This window comes from Taudactylus pleione, unplaced genomic scaffold, assembly GCF_031769625.1.
Source record: "Taudactylus pleione unplaced genomic scaffold, aTauple2 ptg000013l, whole genome shotgun sequence".
In the NCBI taxonomy this organism is placed as follows: domain Eukaryota; kingdom Metazoa; phylum Chordata; class Amphibia; order Anura; family Myobatrachidae; genus Taudactylus; species Taudactylus pleione.
In genome coordinates, this window is record NW_028284416.1 from 5,021,926 (window position 1) to 5,038,293 (window position 16,368).

At 46.6% G+C, this 16,368-nt stretch overlaps 1 protein-coding gene across 1 annotated transcript; it reads left to right on the plus strand.

The window, feature by feature from the left end:
• Positions 1-14,553, plus strand: TBC1D25 (TBC1 domain family member 25). The gene is made up of 6 exons (XM_088470500.1): positions 1-128; positions 4,261-4,370; positions 6,199-6,350; positions 6,534-6,655; positions 6,964-7,152; positions 10,164-14,553. The coding sequence occupies exons 1-6, from the start codon at positions 12-14 to the stop codon at positions 11,610-11,612; spliced, it is 2,139 nt and encodes a 712-aa protein (XP_088326626.1). The 5' UTR covers positions 1-11; the 3' UTR covers positions 11,613-14,553.
• The last annotated feature ends 1,815 nt before the right edge of the window (positions 14,554-16,368 follow it).

Consider the following 16,368-nt stretch of genomic DNA (forward strand, 5'->3'; position numbering starts at 1 on the left):
CGCATGTGAGAATGACGTTGCAGGTGACGTCATTCCCGGATGTTCTGCAGATTGAGGGGAAACGGTGGAGAGAGGCTCGGGCCATGGAGGAGGAGGAGGAACGGGAGGTGGTGCGGGTCCGGGTTCGGGTGAGTGGGGGGTCCTGAGCCCTGATACCATGCGGATTCTATCCTAGTGACGTCACCTGTCAGTGTTTATAGTTATCTCCCTCCCTCCTCCTGGCCTAGCACCATGTCCCTCCCCGCATTGTATACCCCCTCTATTATCTGTCACCTAATTCCTTACCCCTCCTCTATTCTGTATGTTTCCCCATTCTATATTATAAGCCTTCTCTATATAACACCACCTCTATCTCACTTCCCAACAGTATAACCCCCTCCTCAACACTATATTCCATTACCCCTGTATATACCACCACTACTGTTACATTTCCCAATAGTATAAGCCCCTCCCCCACACTATATCCTCTTACCTCTATATATACCACCCCTACATCTCTTCCCAATACTATAACCTCCTCCCATTCTATACCCCCTTACCTCTATATATACCACCACCCTACATCTCTTCCCAATACTATAACCTCCTCCCATTCTATATCCCCTTACCCCTATATATACCACCACCCTACATCTCTTCCCAATACTATAACCTCCTCCCATTCTATACCCCCTTACCTCTATATATACCACCCCTACATCTCTTCCCAATACTATAACCTCCTCCCATTCTATACCCCCTTACCCCTATATATACCACCACCCTACATCTCTTCCCAATACTATAACCTCCTCCCATTCTATACCCCCTTACCTCTATATATACCACCACCCTACATCTCTTCCCAATACTATAACCTCCTCCCATTCTATATCCCCTTACCCCTATATATACCACCACCCTACATCTCTTCCCAATACTATAACCTCCTCCCATTCTATACCACCACCCTACATCTCTTCCCAATACTATAACCTCCTCCCATTCTATACCCCCTTACCTCTATATATACCACCACCCTACATCTCTTCCCAATACTATAACCTCCTCCCATTCTATATCCTCTTACCTCTATATATACCACCCCTACATCTCTTCCCAATACTATAACCTCCTCCCATTCTATATCCCCTTACCCCTATATATACCACCATCCCTACATCTCTTCCCAACACTATAACCCCCTCCCATTCTATACCCCCTTACCTCTATATATACCACCACCCTACATCTCTTCCCAATACTATAACCTCCTCCCATTCTATATCCCCTTACCCCTATATATACCACCACCCTACATCTCTTCCCTATACTATAACCTCCTCCCATTCTATATCCCCTTACCTCTATATATACCACCACCCTACATCTCTTCCCTATACTATAACCTCCTCCCATTCTATATCCCCTTACCTCTATATATACCACCATCCCTACATCTCTTCACAATACTATAACCTCCTCCCATTCTATATCCCCTTACCTCTATATATACCACCATCCCTACATCTCTTCCCAATACTTTAACCCCCTCCCATTCTATATCCCCTTACCTCTATATATACCACCATCCCTACATCTCTTCCCAATACTTTAACCCCCTCCCATTCTATATCCCCTTACCTCTATATATACCACCATCCCTACATCTCTTCCCAATACTTTAACCCCCTCCCATTCTATATCCCCTTACCTCTATATATACCACCATCCCTACATCTCTTCCCAATACTTTAACCCCCTCCCATTCTATATCCCCTTACCTCTATATATACCACCATCCCTACATCTCTTCCCAACACTATAACCCCCTCCCATTCTATATCCCTTTACCTCTATATATACCACCATCCCTACATCTCTTCCCAATACTATAACCTCCTCCCATTCTATATCCCCTTACCTCTATATATACCACCACCCTACATCTCTTCCCAATACTATAACCTCCTCCCATTCTATATCCCCCTTACCTCTGTATATATACCACCACCCCTACATCTCTTCCCTATACTATAACCCTCTCCCATTCTATATCCCCTTACCCCTATATATACCACCATCCCCTACATCTCTTCCCAATACTATAACCTCCTCCCATTATATATCACCTTACCTCTATATATACACCACCACCCTACATCTCTTCCCAATACTATAACCCCCTCCCATTCTATATCCCCTTACCTCTATATATACCACCACCCCTACATCTCTTCCCAATACTATAACCCCCTCCCATTCTATATCCCCCTTACCTCTATATATACCACCATCCCTACATCTCTTCCCAATACTATAACCTCCTCCCATTCTATACCACCTTACCCCTATATATACCACCATCCCTACATCTCTTCCCAATACTATAACCTCCTCCCATTCTATATCCCCTTACTTCTATATATACCACCACCTCTCCATCTCTTCCCAATACTATAACCCCCTCCCATTCTATATCCCCCTTACCTCTATATATACAACCATCCCTACATCTCTTCACAATACTATAACCTCCTCCCATTCTATATCCCCCTTACCCCTATATATACCACCACCCTACATCTCTTCCCAATACTATAACCTCCTCCCATTCTATATCCCCTTACCTCTATATATACCACCCCTACATCTCTTCCCAATACTATAACCTCCTCCCATTCTATATCCCCTTACCCCTATATATACCAGCACCCTACATCTCTTCCCAGAACTATAACCCCCCCATTCTATATCCCCTTACCTCTATATATACCACCATCCCTACATCTCTTCCCTATACTATAACCTCCTCCCATTCTATATCCCCTTACACCTATATATACCACCATCCCTACATCTCTTCCCAATACTATAACCTCCTCCCATTCTATATCCCCTTACCCCTATATATACCACCATCCCTACATCTATTCCCAATACTATAACCCCCTCCCATTCTATACCCCCTTACCCCTATATATACCACCACCCTACATCTCTTCCCTATACTATAACCTCCTCCCATTCTATACCACCTTACCCCTATATATACCACCATCCCTACATCTCTTCCCAATACTATAACCTCCTCCCATTCTATATCCCCTTACCTCTATATATACCACCACCTCTCCATCTCTTCCCAATACTATAACCCCCTCCCATTCTATATCCCCCTTACCTCTATATATACAACCATCCCTACATCTCTTCACAATACTATAACCTCCTCCCATTCTATATCCCCTTACCTCTATATATACCAGCACCCTACATCTCTTCCCAATACTATAACCTCCTCCCATTCTATATCCCCCTTACCCCTATATATACCACCACCCTACATCTCTTCCCTATACTATAACCTCCTCCCATTCTATATCCCCTTACCCCTATATATACCACCATCCCTACATCTCTTCCCTATACTATAACCTCCTCCCATTCTATATCCCCTTACGCCTATATATACCACCATCCCTACATCTCTTCCCAATACTATAACCCCCTCCCATTCTATATCCCCTTACCTCTATATATACACCAACCTCCCTCCATCTCTTCCCAATACTATAACCTCCTCCCATTCTATATCCCCTTACGCCTATATATACCACCATCCCTACATCTCTTCCCAATACTATAACCCCCTCCCATTCTATATCCCCTTACCCTTATATATACCACCACCCCTCCATCTCTTCCCAATACTATAACCTCCTCCCATTCTTTATCCCCCTTACCTCTATATATACCACCATCCTTACATCTCTTCCCTATACTATAACCCCCTCCCATTCTATACCCCCTTACCCCTATATATACACCACCATCCTACATCTCTTCCCAATACTATAGACCCCCCCCTCTCTATTCTATATACCACCACCCCTACATCTCTTCCCAATACTATAACCTCCTCCCATTCTATATCCCCTTACCTCTATATATACCACCACCCTACATCTGTTCCCAATACTATAGACCCCCCCCCTCTCTATTCTATACCAGCTTTCTGTGTACGTGTTTTCTATTCTCCCTTATGGTTCTTCCTGACATAACATTGGACATCTTTAGCAACCTCCCCTATTGTATGTGCCCCTACTGTTATAACTTGGCCCCACGAGAAGCCCTAGTCTGTATCTGATCACCCCTTTCCCTGCCCGCTCCCTGTTATAACCCATTGGGCAGCAGAACATTCTTCTAATAGCCGTCTTCTTCATTCTTCTCTTTCCCATCTCCTGCTCTTCGCTCTCTTACGTGTCCTTTATCCCTTAGAAATGTGATGGCGTCCTCCAGCCAGAGTCCCGGTCTTTCGCTGTGGATCCCCAGATCACCTCGTTGGATGTTCTTCAGCATATATTGACCCGAGCCTTTGATCTGAACGGGTGAGACCCCTCCGCACCTCAGTCCCGTGTATCCGCCGACACAGCTGGAATGATTTTATTCAGCTCTGGAAGTCGCTCCTTATGCGGCTGCATTCGGGAAGCGGTTATCTCCCGAACGGAATGCTAACGCTCCTATACAAACGTCTTGTGTACGCATCGCGCTGCCTGCAGTCTAGAGCAGTCGCCATAACTAGTATCTTGACCTACAGCTACCCTATTGCTACCCTAAGAGGTCCATCTGAAATAGCCGCAACTCAGAATAAGATTCGGCGCTGGCTACACCACCCCTGAGAAATATCCCGTCTATGCATCTGCCCAGTTGACACGCGGAAACTCCCATCTCATGTACTGAAAGAAGCGGCCGAGATGCATCCAACTGGGATTCTCCCGCAGATACGCAAAGATGCGGATATCGGCTACAGCGCAGTTTGCTAGGTGCGGCCGCATAGGGAGCTGCTTGCTACTCAGAATCAGGCCCTGTGTCTTCAGCATGTTCTGCACGTTCTAGTGGAACATGGTAATAACAGGCAGGATCCTGCCATCAAACACACAAGATACTGCAAACACGCGTCTTCAGTAATCTGGTGATCCGATTTCTATTCTATCTGCCAATGCTTTCCCTGTTATACTATACGTGTAATGTCATACATAGGGCCATATTCAATTTGAGGTGAAAAGTCGGAGGTCGGACTTTTCGCTATCTTCGCCGTTTTTTTTCAGGGATAAAGTATCGGGCGCGTGCCCTCTTATCCTCGTATTCAATTAGGATCCGGTAAAAACGGGACCCGGCAGAAAGGTAAGTAGCAAAAAGTCCTGTCAGTTTTTGGGGAAATCATGCTGTCACCCCCCAAAAGATGTTCTAACATGGGGGATCACTATGCGTACCCCCGATTTGGCCTGCTGAAGGTAGTCAGGGTTTTTAAACAGCTGCGGCAGGTGCATAAATGCGGCTTTTGAAGAAGTGGTGAAGAATAGCACTTAGGTTTTTTTTTGGGGGGGGAGGAAATAACTAGTCCCATAAAATTTGGGGTACATGAAAATGGATGTAAGCATATTTTTAAGTCCCTAAAGTCATTTTTAAAAATTCTTAAAAAATCCACCTGCCGCATTCTAGAAAACACCTGCCGCATACATGGGGACCCCCCCTGAGTCAATTTTGCTAGTTTTAAAGTTGTCCCCCCAACATTTTTTTTTTTCGCCCCCAAAATGAAAGTATCTTTTTTGGGGTGTCCTAAGGATTTTTTTTTATTTTTTTTTACACAGATTACATTAAGGGGACATTGCAGGCTATTTTTTTTTTATTCTGCACCCCAAACCCCAATTCCGCACTTTTTTTCGCCACCCGTTCAATGGAGAAAACATCCCCGTTTTTTTACAAAGACTTTTCGCACCTGCAAAAAGTCTTTGAAATTGAATATGGGGATAAGTGAAACAGGCGAAAATGGTGGACTTTTCGCCCCATATTGAATATGACCCATAGACTTCAGGCTTAGTTGTAACACTGATCATAAGGCAATAAGGGACACAGACAAGTGTTCTTAGTATAAACCTTTGCTTGTATTACAGAACAATAACGCCAGTCGTACAGCTAATAAGTAAGCTGTAAATGTCCTACCGTCCTAAGGTGTCACCTTTTATAACAGTAACATAGGTGAAAAATAGTCACTTACTCTACGATGTGCAAAACATGTCCTCTGATTCCATCTGTTTCGTTGTAATCTGCTTTCTGATTGGTTTTCGCTCCGATCCTGTGAGCTGTCATTGTGCGCTGAGCTGTCGCTGACTCCCGTTACATAGAACACTTCTTAAAGTCCCGCTTTGTCTACAGGAAGACCTTTGGGATTAGTTACCTGGGCCGCGATAAGCAGGGACACGAGATGTACCTTTCCCTAATGTCCGACTGGGACCTGGGAAACGCCTTCGCCAGCGCTTCCAAACCGTACCTGCAGCTGAAGCTGGACATCAAGCCGTCTGAGGACAGTAAGCTTATAGGCCTGGGTGAAGGATGGGGCTTTAGTACATTGGGAGTAACTGGGCTCTGTGTTCATTATTTGGGATGACCTAGAGGGAGAGAGAACGGTTGTTGTGGTAAGTGTCGTGGTCGTGTGCTGTAACCAGTTCATCCATATATTGCCGACCTGATGTGCATTATCCACACCGTAGGCCCCCTGCTGGAAGATTGGGACATTATCAGCCCAAAGGATGTCATTGGGACAGACTTATTTCTTGTGGACAAACGGACACTCACTGCAGCTCTACCGTTCACTCAGTCCCTTCTGTCTCAGGTGAGAGATGGGGTCATGCTGGCAGTGAGCTCGAGGAAGGGAATTTAAATGTCACCCTGTTCTTTAAAACCCTGAGTAAGTCTCGCCACAAGATCCATATGATAGTAACATAGAGTCTGCCAGGATAGTTTTGTATAATAGCTCATTGTTATTTATTTTTATTGTTTGTGTGTATTTATAGCACCACCAGTTTACGCAGCGCTGTACAGAGACTGTCATTCATCTCTACTTTCTTCCTCGCCTACATTTGTTTCATGTTCTTCATCGGTGGCAATGTAATGAGGTTAGAGGTGTCCATGTTGCTGCAGGTGGGCCGTACCATTTCCAGGATGCAGCAGGCCCTGAGCTGGTCTTATGGAGAAGATGTGAAGCCCTTTAAACCACCGTTGAGCGATGTAGAGTTCCACACCTTCCTGAACCACGAGGGGCAGCTGAGCCGTCCCGAGGAGCTTCGATTACGAATATACCACGGTGGCGTGGAGCCTTCGCTAAGAAAGGTAACGATCAGCGCTTCTTCCGTCCGCTATCAATAAGGAGATTGGGTTTGTTTCCTTTGTTTTAGTGTAAGTAACTGGGCACTTGTGGGACTTTAGTGCAAAGATATACCCCTACTTCCGCTGTCCGTGAGACTGGCAAGGAGAGTGCCCAAAAAAGGACGTAATTCTTTGTACTCTGGGCTCGATTCAGACCAGCTCGCTAGATGCGTTCGCACGCAGCGAAAGTATGCAAATCCCGCGTTCGCAAGGCAATAGCATGCCCACTGTGCCTTAGCGTGCGATCGCTCTGTGTATGCAGAAGCCCACCAGCCTGTCTTAAGACGCCCACTTTCCCACGTCATGTCCAGGATGTGTATGCAACCATCGGAAGCGATCACAGCGCTTGTGGCTGACCATACCCTACCGCAAGCACTGCGAGTGCTTCAGTGTGATTCTTCAACCATGTGACGTGCTGCGTCTTAATTATGCACGCCTCTGAAACGACGTTGAGACGCTCAGGCACGCCTGCGTTCGCACCAACACTCCCCCGTTTTCATGGACCATCCCCTGTCCCCACCCACAAACAGTTTGTCCTGTCACTCTAGCTAGCGAGCTGTCTATGCACAGTGAGCGAACGCTTCCCGATCGCATGGACTATTTCGCGCACTGCGATGCGTACACATGCACAGATTGCAAAAATCAGCTGGCTGCGTGCGGATCTGAATCGCGCCCTCTATTTCTACTCTGACCGCTCCCTTTTTTCTCATCGGCAACAAATATGGTGGTCACTTTCCGCTCTCTGTCGGTTTATTACCATGTATCTTTCCCATTCGTAAAGCGCTTTGGCGAATGCTATATAAATAAACGTGAGTCATGTTAATGACCATCGTCATTACCAACCCCGACTCGCCTAACTTAACACCGCTCCTCTCCCTCTGACGCTGGCTCCTGATTGGCGTCTCGCTCCGGTCACATGACACGCGCAGGCACTTTTCTTTCATTTTCTTTCAACTGTGAGTTTTAAGGGCGTAATTACCCTACAAACACTGCCCTGAATAATAAGAGCCGTCAGTGTTTACAAGTACAGCGCATATGTGCAGTTTTGCGCTTCACACGCCATTTATGTATGACATCATCCAGTTCGTACTGTTATTAATGAACTTACGCGGGTGATGTACTTTAGTCAGTCTCTAGGCACCCATTAGGTCCAAAGTTGCTAAAGCAGGCCTGGCCAACCTGTCGCTCTCCAACTGTTGTGAAACTACAAGTCCCAGCATGCCTTGCAACAGTTTTAGCATTCCCTAATAGCAAAACTGTAGCAGGGCATGCTGGGACTTGTCGTTTCACAACAGCTGGAGAGCTGCAGGTTGGCCTGGCCTGTGTTAAAGGCACAACATGTGTCAGGAGTAAGGAGAAGGTCTCCCAGCAGTAATTGAGCTGGTATGTCACAGCTATTGTTGGAGTGCTGACGTGGGACACAGGAGGCTTGGAGGGACATCAGATGTGGCGTCTGTAGAGGTGTCTGAACACCTGAAACATATTTTCCTCATGCCTGGAGGATACTTTCAAATCATTTAATCAAACTACCCACATCCTATACTCGGACAGCTGGCAACGGACGTCTGCTTTGGAATCTTCCGAGCCCCCATTTCCGCACCCCATACCTCACCCCACCCTCCTTTATACATACATTAGCCAGCTTGTTAGTCTTGTAGATTTTAGCTCTCCTCTGTAATGTTATTAGGCATTTATGGGGTCTATGTACTAAGCAGTGTTATGAGACAGAGGGCCTGATTCAGAGCCGCTCGTTCGCTTCGAGCGATGTTCGCACAACTGCGCATGCGTATGGATCGTAATGCGCATGCGCAAACCAGTCATTGCGGTCGGAAATCGTGCGCTCCTAAAGCAACAAGGGGCTGTTAATTTGATTGACAGAATGTACCGCTTGTGGGTGGTAACAGGGGAAGGTGCTTGAAAACGGGGAAGGTGAGATCCGAACGCAGGCGTGCCAAATGGTCAAAACGGCGTTTAATGGGAGTGCATAATTAACAAAGCAGCGTCATCGACCACGTCACTTGGTTGTCTTTTAGCCTGAACTGCTCGCAGCGATAGCGGGAAGTAAATCCTACCACAAGCACTGCGAGCAGTTCAGATGCCTTTCGATGTTCCCGATTAATCAAATAAATAGCGGAGATGACGTATGATGCGAACGGCAAAGGGGTGTCTTTACAAAATAGCGAGCGCATTTTTCGGACGCTTGCTCAGACATAGAGGCGTCCACAGACCGCAAAGAGCGAGCGCTCAATTTAAATATCCGGCCCCTTTTTCAGAACGACCGTCCGCAAATAGCGTCCGGCTCTGAATCAGGCCCAGAGTGAAAAGTGATAAGAAAGTGATAAGGTGCCAGCCAATCAGCTCCCAACTGTCATTTTTCAAACACAGCCTGTGAGATGGCAGTTGGGAGCTGATTGGCTGGCACCTTATCACTTTCTTATCACTTTTCACTCTGTCTCTTATCACTGCTTAGTACATAGACCCCTTGGTCTGTATAAGAAATCTATATACACGAGGTCTCTGATTAAACTATTATTTGGGGAATTCTTGTTATTAAAGACCAAAATGCTTTCTCCGGACTCACTACGCTCTGTAACAACCTTCATACAAATGTGTTTAAAGAGCAGAAAATGTAACCGTTTAAACGTGCTGTTAAACTGCGCATGATGCCTACGGTGCATGAAGCGCGGGCAGCCATTTTGTGGTCTGGCGCATCCCCTTGGGGTTTTCAGTTCACTAGCAGCTGGTGACTTTAGTGCCCCAGGTTTTGCCAAAGTTCCTGGTTACCAGTGAGCTGATGATATTGTCAGACACAAAATGGCCGCCTCCGTTGTATGGTGTGGCTTGTTCAGGAAGAGTTCAGTTGCCCTGATGGCACTTATTAATCATTTCTTCTCCTCTGTCTTCCCTGCCCTCTCTTAGCTTTGAGATTCCTTTACCCCATATTTCTCCTGTCTATATTTTGTTCTCCTGTACAGGTCGTCTGGCGATATCTGCTGAATGTGTATCCGGATGGTCTAAGCGGACAAGAGCGTATGGACTACATGAAGTATAAGACCCGAGAGTATTACCAGCTGAAGAGTGAGTGGAGGGAGCGATGCAGCTTGGAGGACTTGGAGTTTATCCAGGGCAATGTAATGAAGGACGTCCTCCGTACAGACCGCACCCACCCCTATTACGCAGGCTCTGAAGATAACCCCCACCTGCAGGCCCTGCATGACTTGCTCACCACCTATGCCGTTACCCACCCCCAGGTGTCTTACTGCCAAGGTATGAGCGACATTGCCTCACCCATCCTCGCAGTGATGGACAACGAGGCCCATGCCTTCATCTGTTTTTGCGGCATTATGAAGAGGCTAGAGGGCAACTTCCGCATGGATGGGGAGTGTATGTCCGTGAAGTTCTCCCACCTCAAACTTCTTCTGCGTTACTCCGATCCAGAATTCAACGCCTACCTGATGTCTCGCGGTGCGGACGATCTCTTCTTCTGCTACCGTTGGCTGCTTCTGGAGCTCAAGAGGGAGTTTGCGTTTGAGGATGCCCTGAGGATGCTGGAGGTGATGTGGAGCTCGTTGCCCCCCGATCCTCCGGAGAAAGAGGTAGAGTTGATTGGTCCACCATGTGCCCCGGGAGAATGTCCAAAAAACACGCGGAGGCGGCACATGATGCGTCCAGACCGTGGCCTGAGCCCAGAGGGGGAGGAGGAGGCATCTGAAGGGCTGGAGAAAGAGCAACCCGAGGCAAAGATGGAAGATGAAGAGCCTGTGGCACAGCAAGGACCGGCAGCCTTAAGGGGTTCCTTGTTGAAACAAGCCAGCTTCGGGGAATTTAAGTGTTACGGCGCAAGCAAGAATGGCTCAAGTTTTGAGTCTGATGATCAGACGGCGAGTCCTGTCCGCCAGGTTCCGCAAGCCACAGAGGAGGAGGTTGACGAAGAACGGTTCTGGGAGGAGGAACCACTCATCAAACCACCTGACTCCTTGGGGGTTTCCAAATCTGTGTCTGCTCCTTCACTGACCTTTTGCACTCCCTCGTCACAGAGCCCCACATCTCTTGGTACAATGGATGATGATCTTGAGCCATCCTCTGCTCCTAAGGACGATGGAGAGTTCCAGCTTGAAGCTACGCAGACGGCGGCCAGCTCTCCAGCCCCTATCAGCCTACCACCACCCCAGGAGTTTGGCCGTGGGAACCCATTCATGCTGTTTTTATGCCTTTCCATCCTGTTGGAGCATCGGGAGCAGATCATGAAACAAAACATGGGATATGACGAGCTGGCAATGCACTTTAACCGCTTGGTCAGAAGGCACAACCTAAACCGCGTACTTCATCGCGCCAAAGCTTTGTTTGCTGACTATCTACAGTCTAAAGTGTGGGATTCGGAGGAGGGGGATGAGGCTTCTGCAGAATCGCCTTCCACCTCCTGACCCTCCATCTCCACCCATCATCTTTAATCCTGCAGCTGGTCAGGCAACCAGAAAACAGTGCGATGAGGTGATACTTTGCCGCTCGAGACTGGTTTTTGAAGATCAAACATGTGAAAAATAAAACCCGTAGGAGTCATTACAACCGTGTGAGATCAAAGCAGCGAAGTTTAGGGGTGAAATAGTTTTGTAGAAGTTTCTGACCTCCACAGGGTTCCAACAAGGAGGCCTTACGGGGGATCGCTGAGCCAAAAATGGCCTCAGATCTTTACAGTTGAAGAAAGTGTTCAGTAAATGATAAAATACATATATATTTCCTAGTTCATAAGTGATCCACCAACATTTTCCATGTACTCTTCTGCTGCCTTATGGTTGAGAAAGAGTTAAAAGTGTAGACCCAATCACCTAACTTGTCTTCACTGTTACATAGCGGTAGGAACGAATTCTCAAAGCCTCTCTGCACCGTACGCAACGATTGTTCCCCTAGAAAGCCATCATTTATTTTAATGTGTAGCTGGCAACATGGGAATTTGAGGCTTGGTGGGGAGTGGGTACAGGTTCGTTTGCATCCAGGACCATTTCTTAAGGTGTGTAAACACTAGACCGTTTCTCGGACGATATGGCGAATTGCATATCATCCGGACCGCCTAGTGTGCATGCACTATGCTCGCTCCCGCGCGGCGACATCGGGGTCGTTCCACGGCAGATGGAGCGATATAACTGCACAACGCCAGGAAGGTGAATGCTTCAGGTGAACGATATATCAGGCGGTCGGACATCGGATCGTGCAGTGTGCACGGAACGCCCGATATATCGTGTCGTCGCTGGGTACACCCGGTGTGCACCCAGCTTTAGACCTCCCAGTATATCATCTTTGTAAGATAAAATTTCCACCTCATAAGTAGATAGGTTAGAACTCTTGTTTATTTTTCCACCAGAAGGCAGCAGAAACGTTAATAACAATGTTGCATTTCAAATCGTATTCTCATTTGAGGGATCTGAAAGTACAAGAAAACGCGCGGACTTCCCTCACACCGTAATAATGGACATTGGTGCTTGTAACTTGGTTGACAGCTACCTATGGCCACACCTGTTTCAAGTCTAGATATAGATGTAGAAAACTAGGTAATAATTGTAGGTGTAGCTCTGCTATGTAAGGTCTTCTGCTTGGGAGAGGCATGGTCATAGTTAGGCCATCTGGGTTACTCTAGGTGTTGGAGATTTCCGTAGAACCACGTGTTGCCTCGGTCTGGGCTAAGTCTTTCCTGTAGAGCTGTTGCGTAGAGTCATGGGTGGGAAATGGGACTTATCCGAAGAACAAACTTCCTTCTCTTGGAGCCTACCTTACATCCAGTGCAGCAATCCTTATCTGTAGTTTCTTCTTCAGGGTCCATAGGGCTCCACAGGGAGACAATGGGGTGTAGGTGGTACTTGGAGGACCGGACAACAACAGCAAAGCTTTTTTTCTATCCCAGGATGCTCCAGTCCTTATCTGTAGTATCGGTGCTAAGTTATGCCAGCTACATATTATCAGAACACTTCCGAAGCCACTAGGGGGCGCCAGTGTACAGGTTTCGAGTTTGCATTATAGAGTTTTGTAGATTTGTAAGAACTGAGATCTTGCAATTCTGTGTGTAGCTGTATTTAGATAAGACCACTTCTCCTAAAACACAGCCTTGCATTACACATGTACTAATAACATTCAGAAATAGGTGTAAAAGTTTCCAAACCTTGAGATGTTCAACGTTGCATTTCAGTTTAGTGCAATTGATGCCGTGTCCCGCTGTAAGATTACTGACTCACTGTCTGCTGTGCATAGGATGGAAATCTTCCCCCCACAATTACAGCTTATTAAATAAGCATATCATTTTAGAAGCTGCTAGCTGCTTCCACCTCTGCAAATAGCTCTTCAGATAACTCAAAACTGCATAAACCATTCCACAAGGTACCTCTGATTCCCTACCCCAAACCTTACATCCAGTAGATCTCCTCACAGGATCTGTAGTCCAGCAAGGAAATCCAGAAATCATGCGCTGCTAAGGCAAGTGTAAACAATACTTACGATTTTTTGCTCTCTGTATGAAGGATTATAAAACCATATTGTTTTATCTCTCCCTCATAAAACTATTCAAGCGTTATTCAGTTCACGCTGCCATATTTTTCTGAATATATTCTCCACAACTCTAGTCAGTGACATTAAAACCTTTAATTTTTTCCTTAGCGGCAAAATTTTTCTTTTTACCTTTTAAAATTTGACTTGTGACAATGGCGCTGCTTGCTTTGTTTTCATAGACTTATTTTCTTTGATCGTTATGGCAGAAATTAAGCGAATCGAAAGGCTGTCAAAACGCGTGCGACCATGTATATATATCGTTAGATCTTTGCACTTGCCACATTCCCTGTTTTATCTCATCTGGCTGCTACATTCAGTTTTCTCTCAGAACTGTTTATGTTCATATATAGTTTTACACTGTTAAATTAATTTTTAGTTTTGTTTTTCTTAGAAAGATAGATATCCCATGAAAGGTTATAATGTGTGTCCTCTTAGGTTAGTTACACTGATATCTATAAATTGCCCCCGTTCAGTACCTGGTGTTCTGACAAATGCCGTTTAAATGTTACGTCCTCAAAGTCAAACCGAATAGCTTATTGCTTGTACAGAGAATTGCAAGATCTTATTCTGCATGTCATAGAGCGTTAGAAGCTGGTATTCGTCTACGTGATGGCAGCTTATTCTTGGCTTCAAATTCTTTGGCTGAAAATCCAGCTTGGCGTAACGTGCAGGACTTTGTAGCTGCAAATGTAACATAAGTAATATTAGGTTTCTGTCAGAGACAGGCATTGGATCAGGATAATTGTATTATGGGGATGATCAGCTGGAAGGTGCATGTGTCCGGTTTCCTCTTACTGCAGAAGACCGATGGGATAGAGGCCCTCATCCAGAGGCGGTCGGAGGATGCAAGCGGTCGCTCAGAAACTGGGCGGCCGCTTGCATCCTGACCGGCCACCTCTGTTTCGGTCGTTAGGCTGTGGGTTTACACCCACAGCTCTAACGACCGCTAGGGTGAAGGTCGCGATGGTCGTAAGCCCCGGAGAGCTTCTGGCTCTGTCTGAGCCGGAAGCTCTCCACTGACATCACTAGTGATGTCAGTGGGGCCTCCCCCAAACGGCAGGCGTTCCCATGGGAACGCCTCCGTTTGGGCTGCCACCCCCCCCCCCCCCCCGGCCCGCCTTCCAAACGGGGCGAGCTGTCAATCAACATCGACAGCTCGCCCCCTTTGGAAAGAGACCCGCTACGACCGGCGCTGTCGGTCGTAGCGGGCCTCACGCATGCGCACGAAGGAGCCAGCTCCCTCGTGCGCATGTGCACTGGACAAACATCGAGGCGGCCGTGGGGTCGTAGACTGTACAGCCGCCTCTGAATGAAGCCCAGAGTGTGATCCAGTCATTTACACCTCATCAGTTAGGGTTTTGCCCGGCAGTGGCACGGTCAGACCGCTCAGCTAGCTGCAGCAGAGTGGGGGTAAGGCTATAGGCCTCATTTACGATGCGCACCACAAAAATAAAAAGTTCATCTCTCTGCGTGCTCCTCCACAAAAATTAAAGTCCCGAAATTGCCCCTTCTGCACCTCCATTATCTCAGTATTTCATTAGTCCACTCAGCAAAATGGAATCTGATTACTCTGCTCAGGACAGAATGTCGTGGCTCCGCCCATCTTCCCCGGCCTGCGCAAACTTCTGCTCAGCAAACGCCGCCATCTTGCTCTTTTGACCCATGCAAATTGGCCAAAGTCGCAGAGCATGGTGGCTTTGCGCTGCGCCCGGTCTATTTTACTCTTCGTAAATGAGGCCCAGTAGCTTCTAGTCCATCAAGTTAGTGTTATGTTAGGGGACCTGTCGGGAGGGTGGTCTGTAGGCGGGTCAGGGGATAGGTATTTGAACTTGTGATGTGCTTCAAACTTACACAGCTGCCATTTACACATCCGCGCATGGGGGTTGTGCCGTGCTGAAAACGTCTCAGCGGTTTCCTTCATAAGTAATACCCCATCCCTAATAGTCGCAGACTGAATTGAACACTATTTGATCAAAGAATTGACAATTTGTCGTAAATTGCCAGATCAGCCATTATATAGACACTGAGCTTAAACTACAAGTGGTTCCAATGTACAAAGGCATCTTCTAACATTCACAGGTTCTCGTACCCCCACTGAAGTGTTTCACCGTGGGCTGCTGTCTGTCAGTCATCAGACTATCTATGGGGTCCCCCTGTATGGATACCGGCAGGGTGCCTGGTTTGCGTCAGAAAAATTGTCCTCTGTCTTCTATATTATTATATGAAATTTTAATGGTTTATGAAACAATGGCTCTTTTATTTGTAGCGTTTCTCTATGTTGAAGACATAAATTACATACGCTGCGTTGGAATTCAGTCTGTGCCCGGTTTTAAATGGCTGATCTAACAAATTTATCACTCGCTGCCCAGTGTGGTTATAGATTGTGACCACGCTGATATACCTTTTACTTTGCGGCCTAATATTTAGATGACTGAGCACAGAGGTGATGTATCCCTAACTATAGTTATTACTGGTGGATTCGCGGGCTCCCAATCATCCCGGACCCTCATTGCTCTATAGAAGATCCGCGGAAGGGTTATAGCCGATAGATTGTGGTCGTAATCACAGCTAGTATTGTATAGACTTTATAATATTGTGGAGAATTATACCAGATTTTTAGAAAGTGTAATATGCCATTATATTGGC

Bases quoted from the DNA above. Each gene is read 5' to 3' on its own strand.
- TBC1D25 (XM_088470500.1), top strand. From the start codon at position 12: ATGACGTTGCAGGTGACGTCATTCCCGGATGTTCTGCAGATTGAGGGG. The intron at 6,351-6,533 runs GTAAGCTTATAG...TCCACACCGTAG, and splicing joins CATCAAGCCGTCTGAGGACA to GCCCCCTGCTGGAAGATTGG. The intron at 7,153-10,163 runs GTAACGATCAGC...TCTCCTGTACAG, and splicing joins TGGAGCCTTCGCTAAGAAAG to GTCGTCTGGCGATATCTGCT.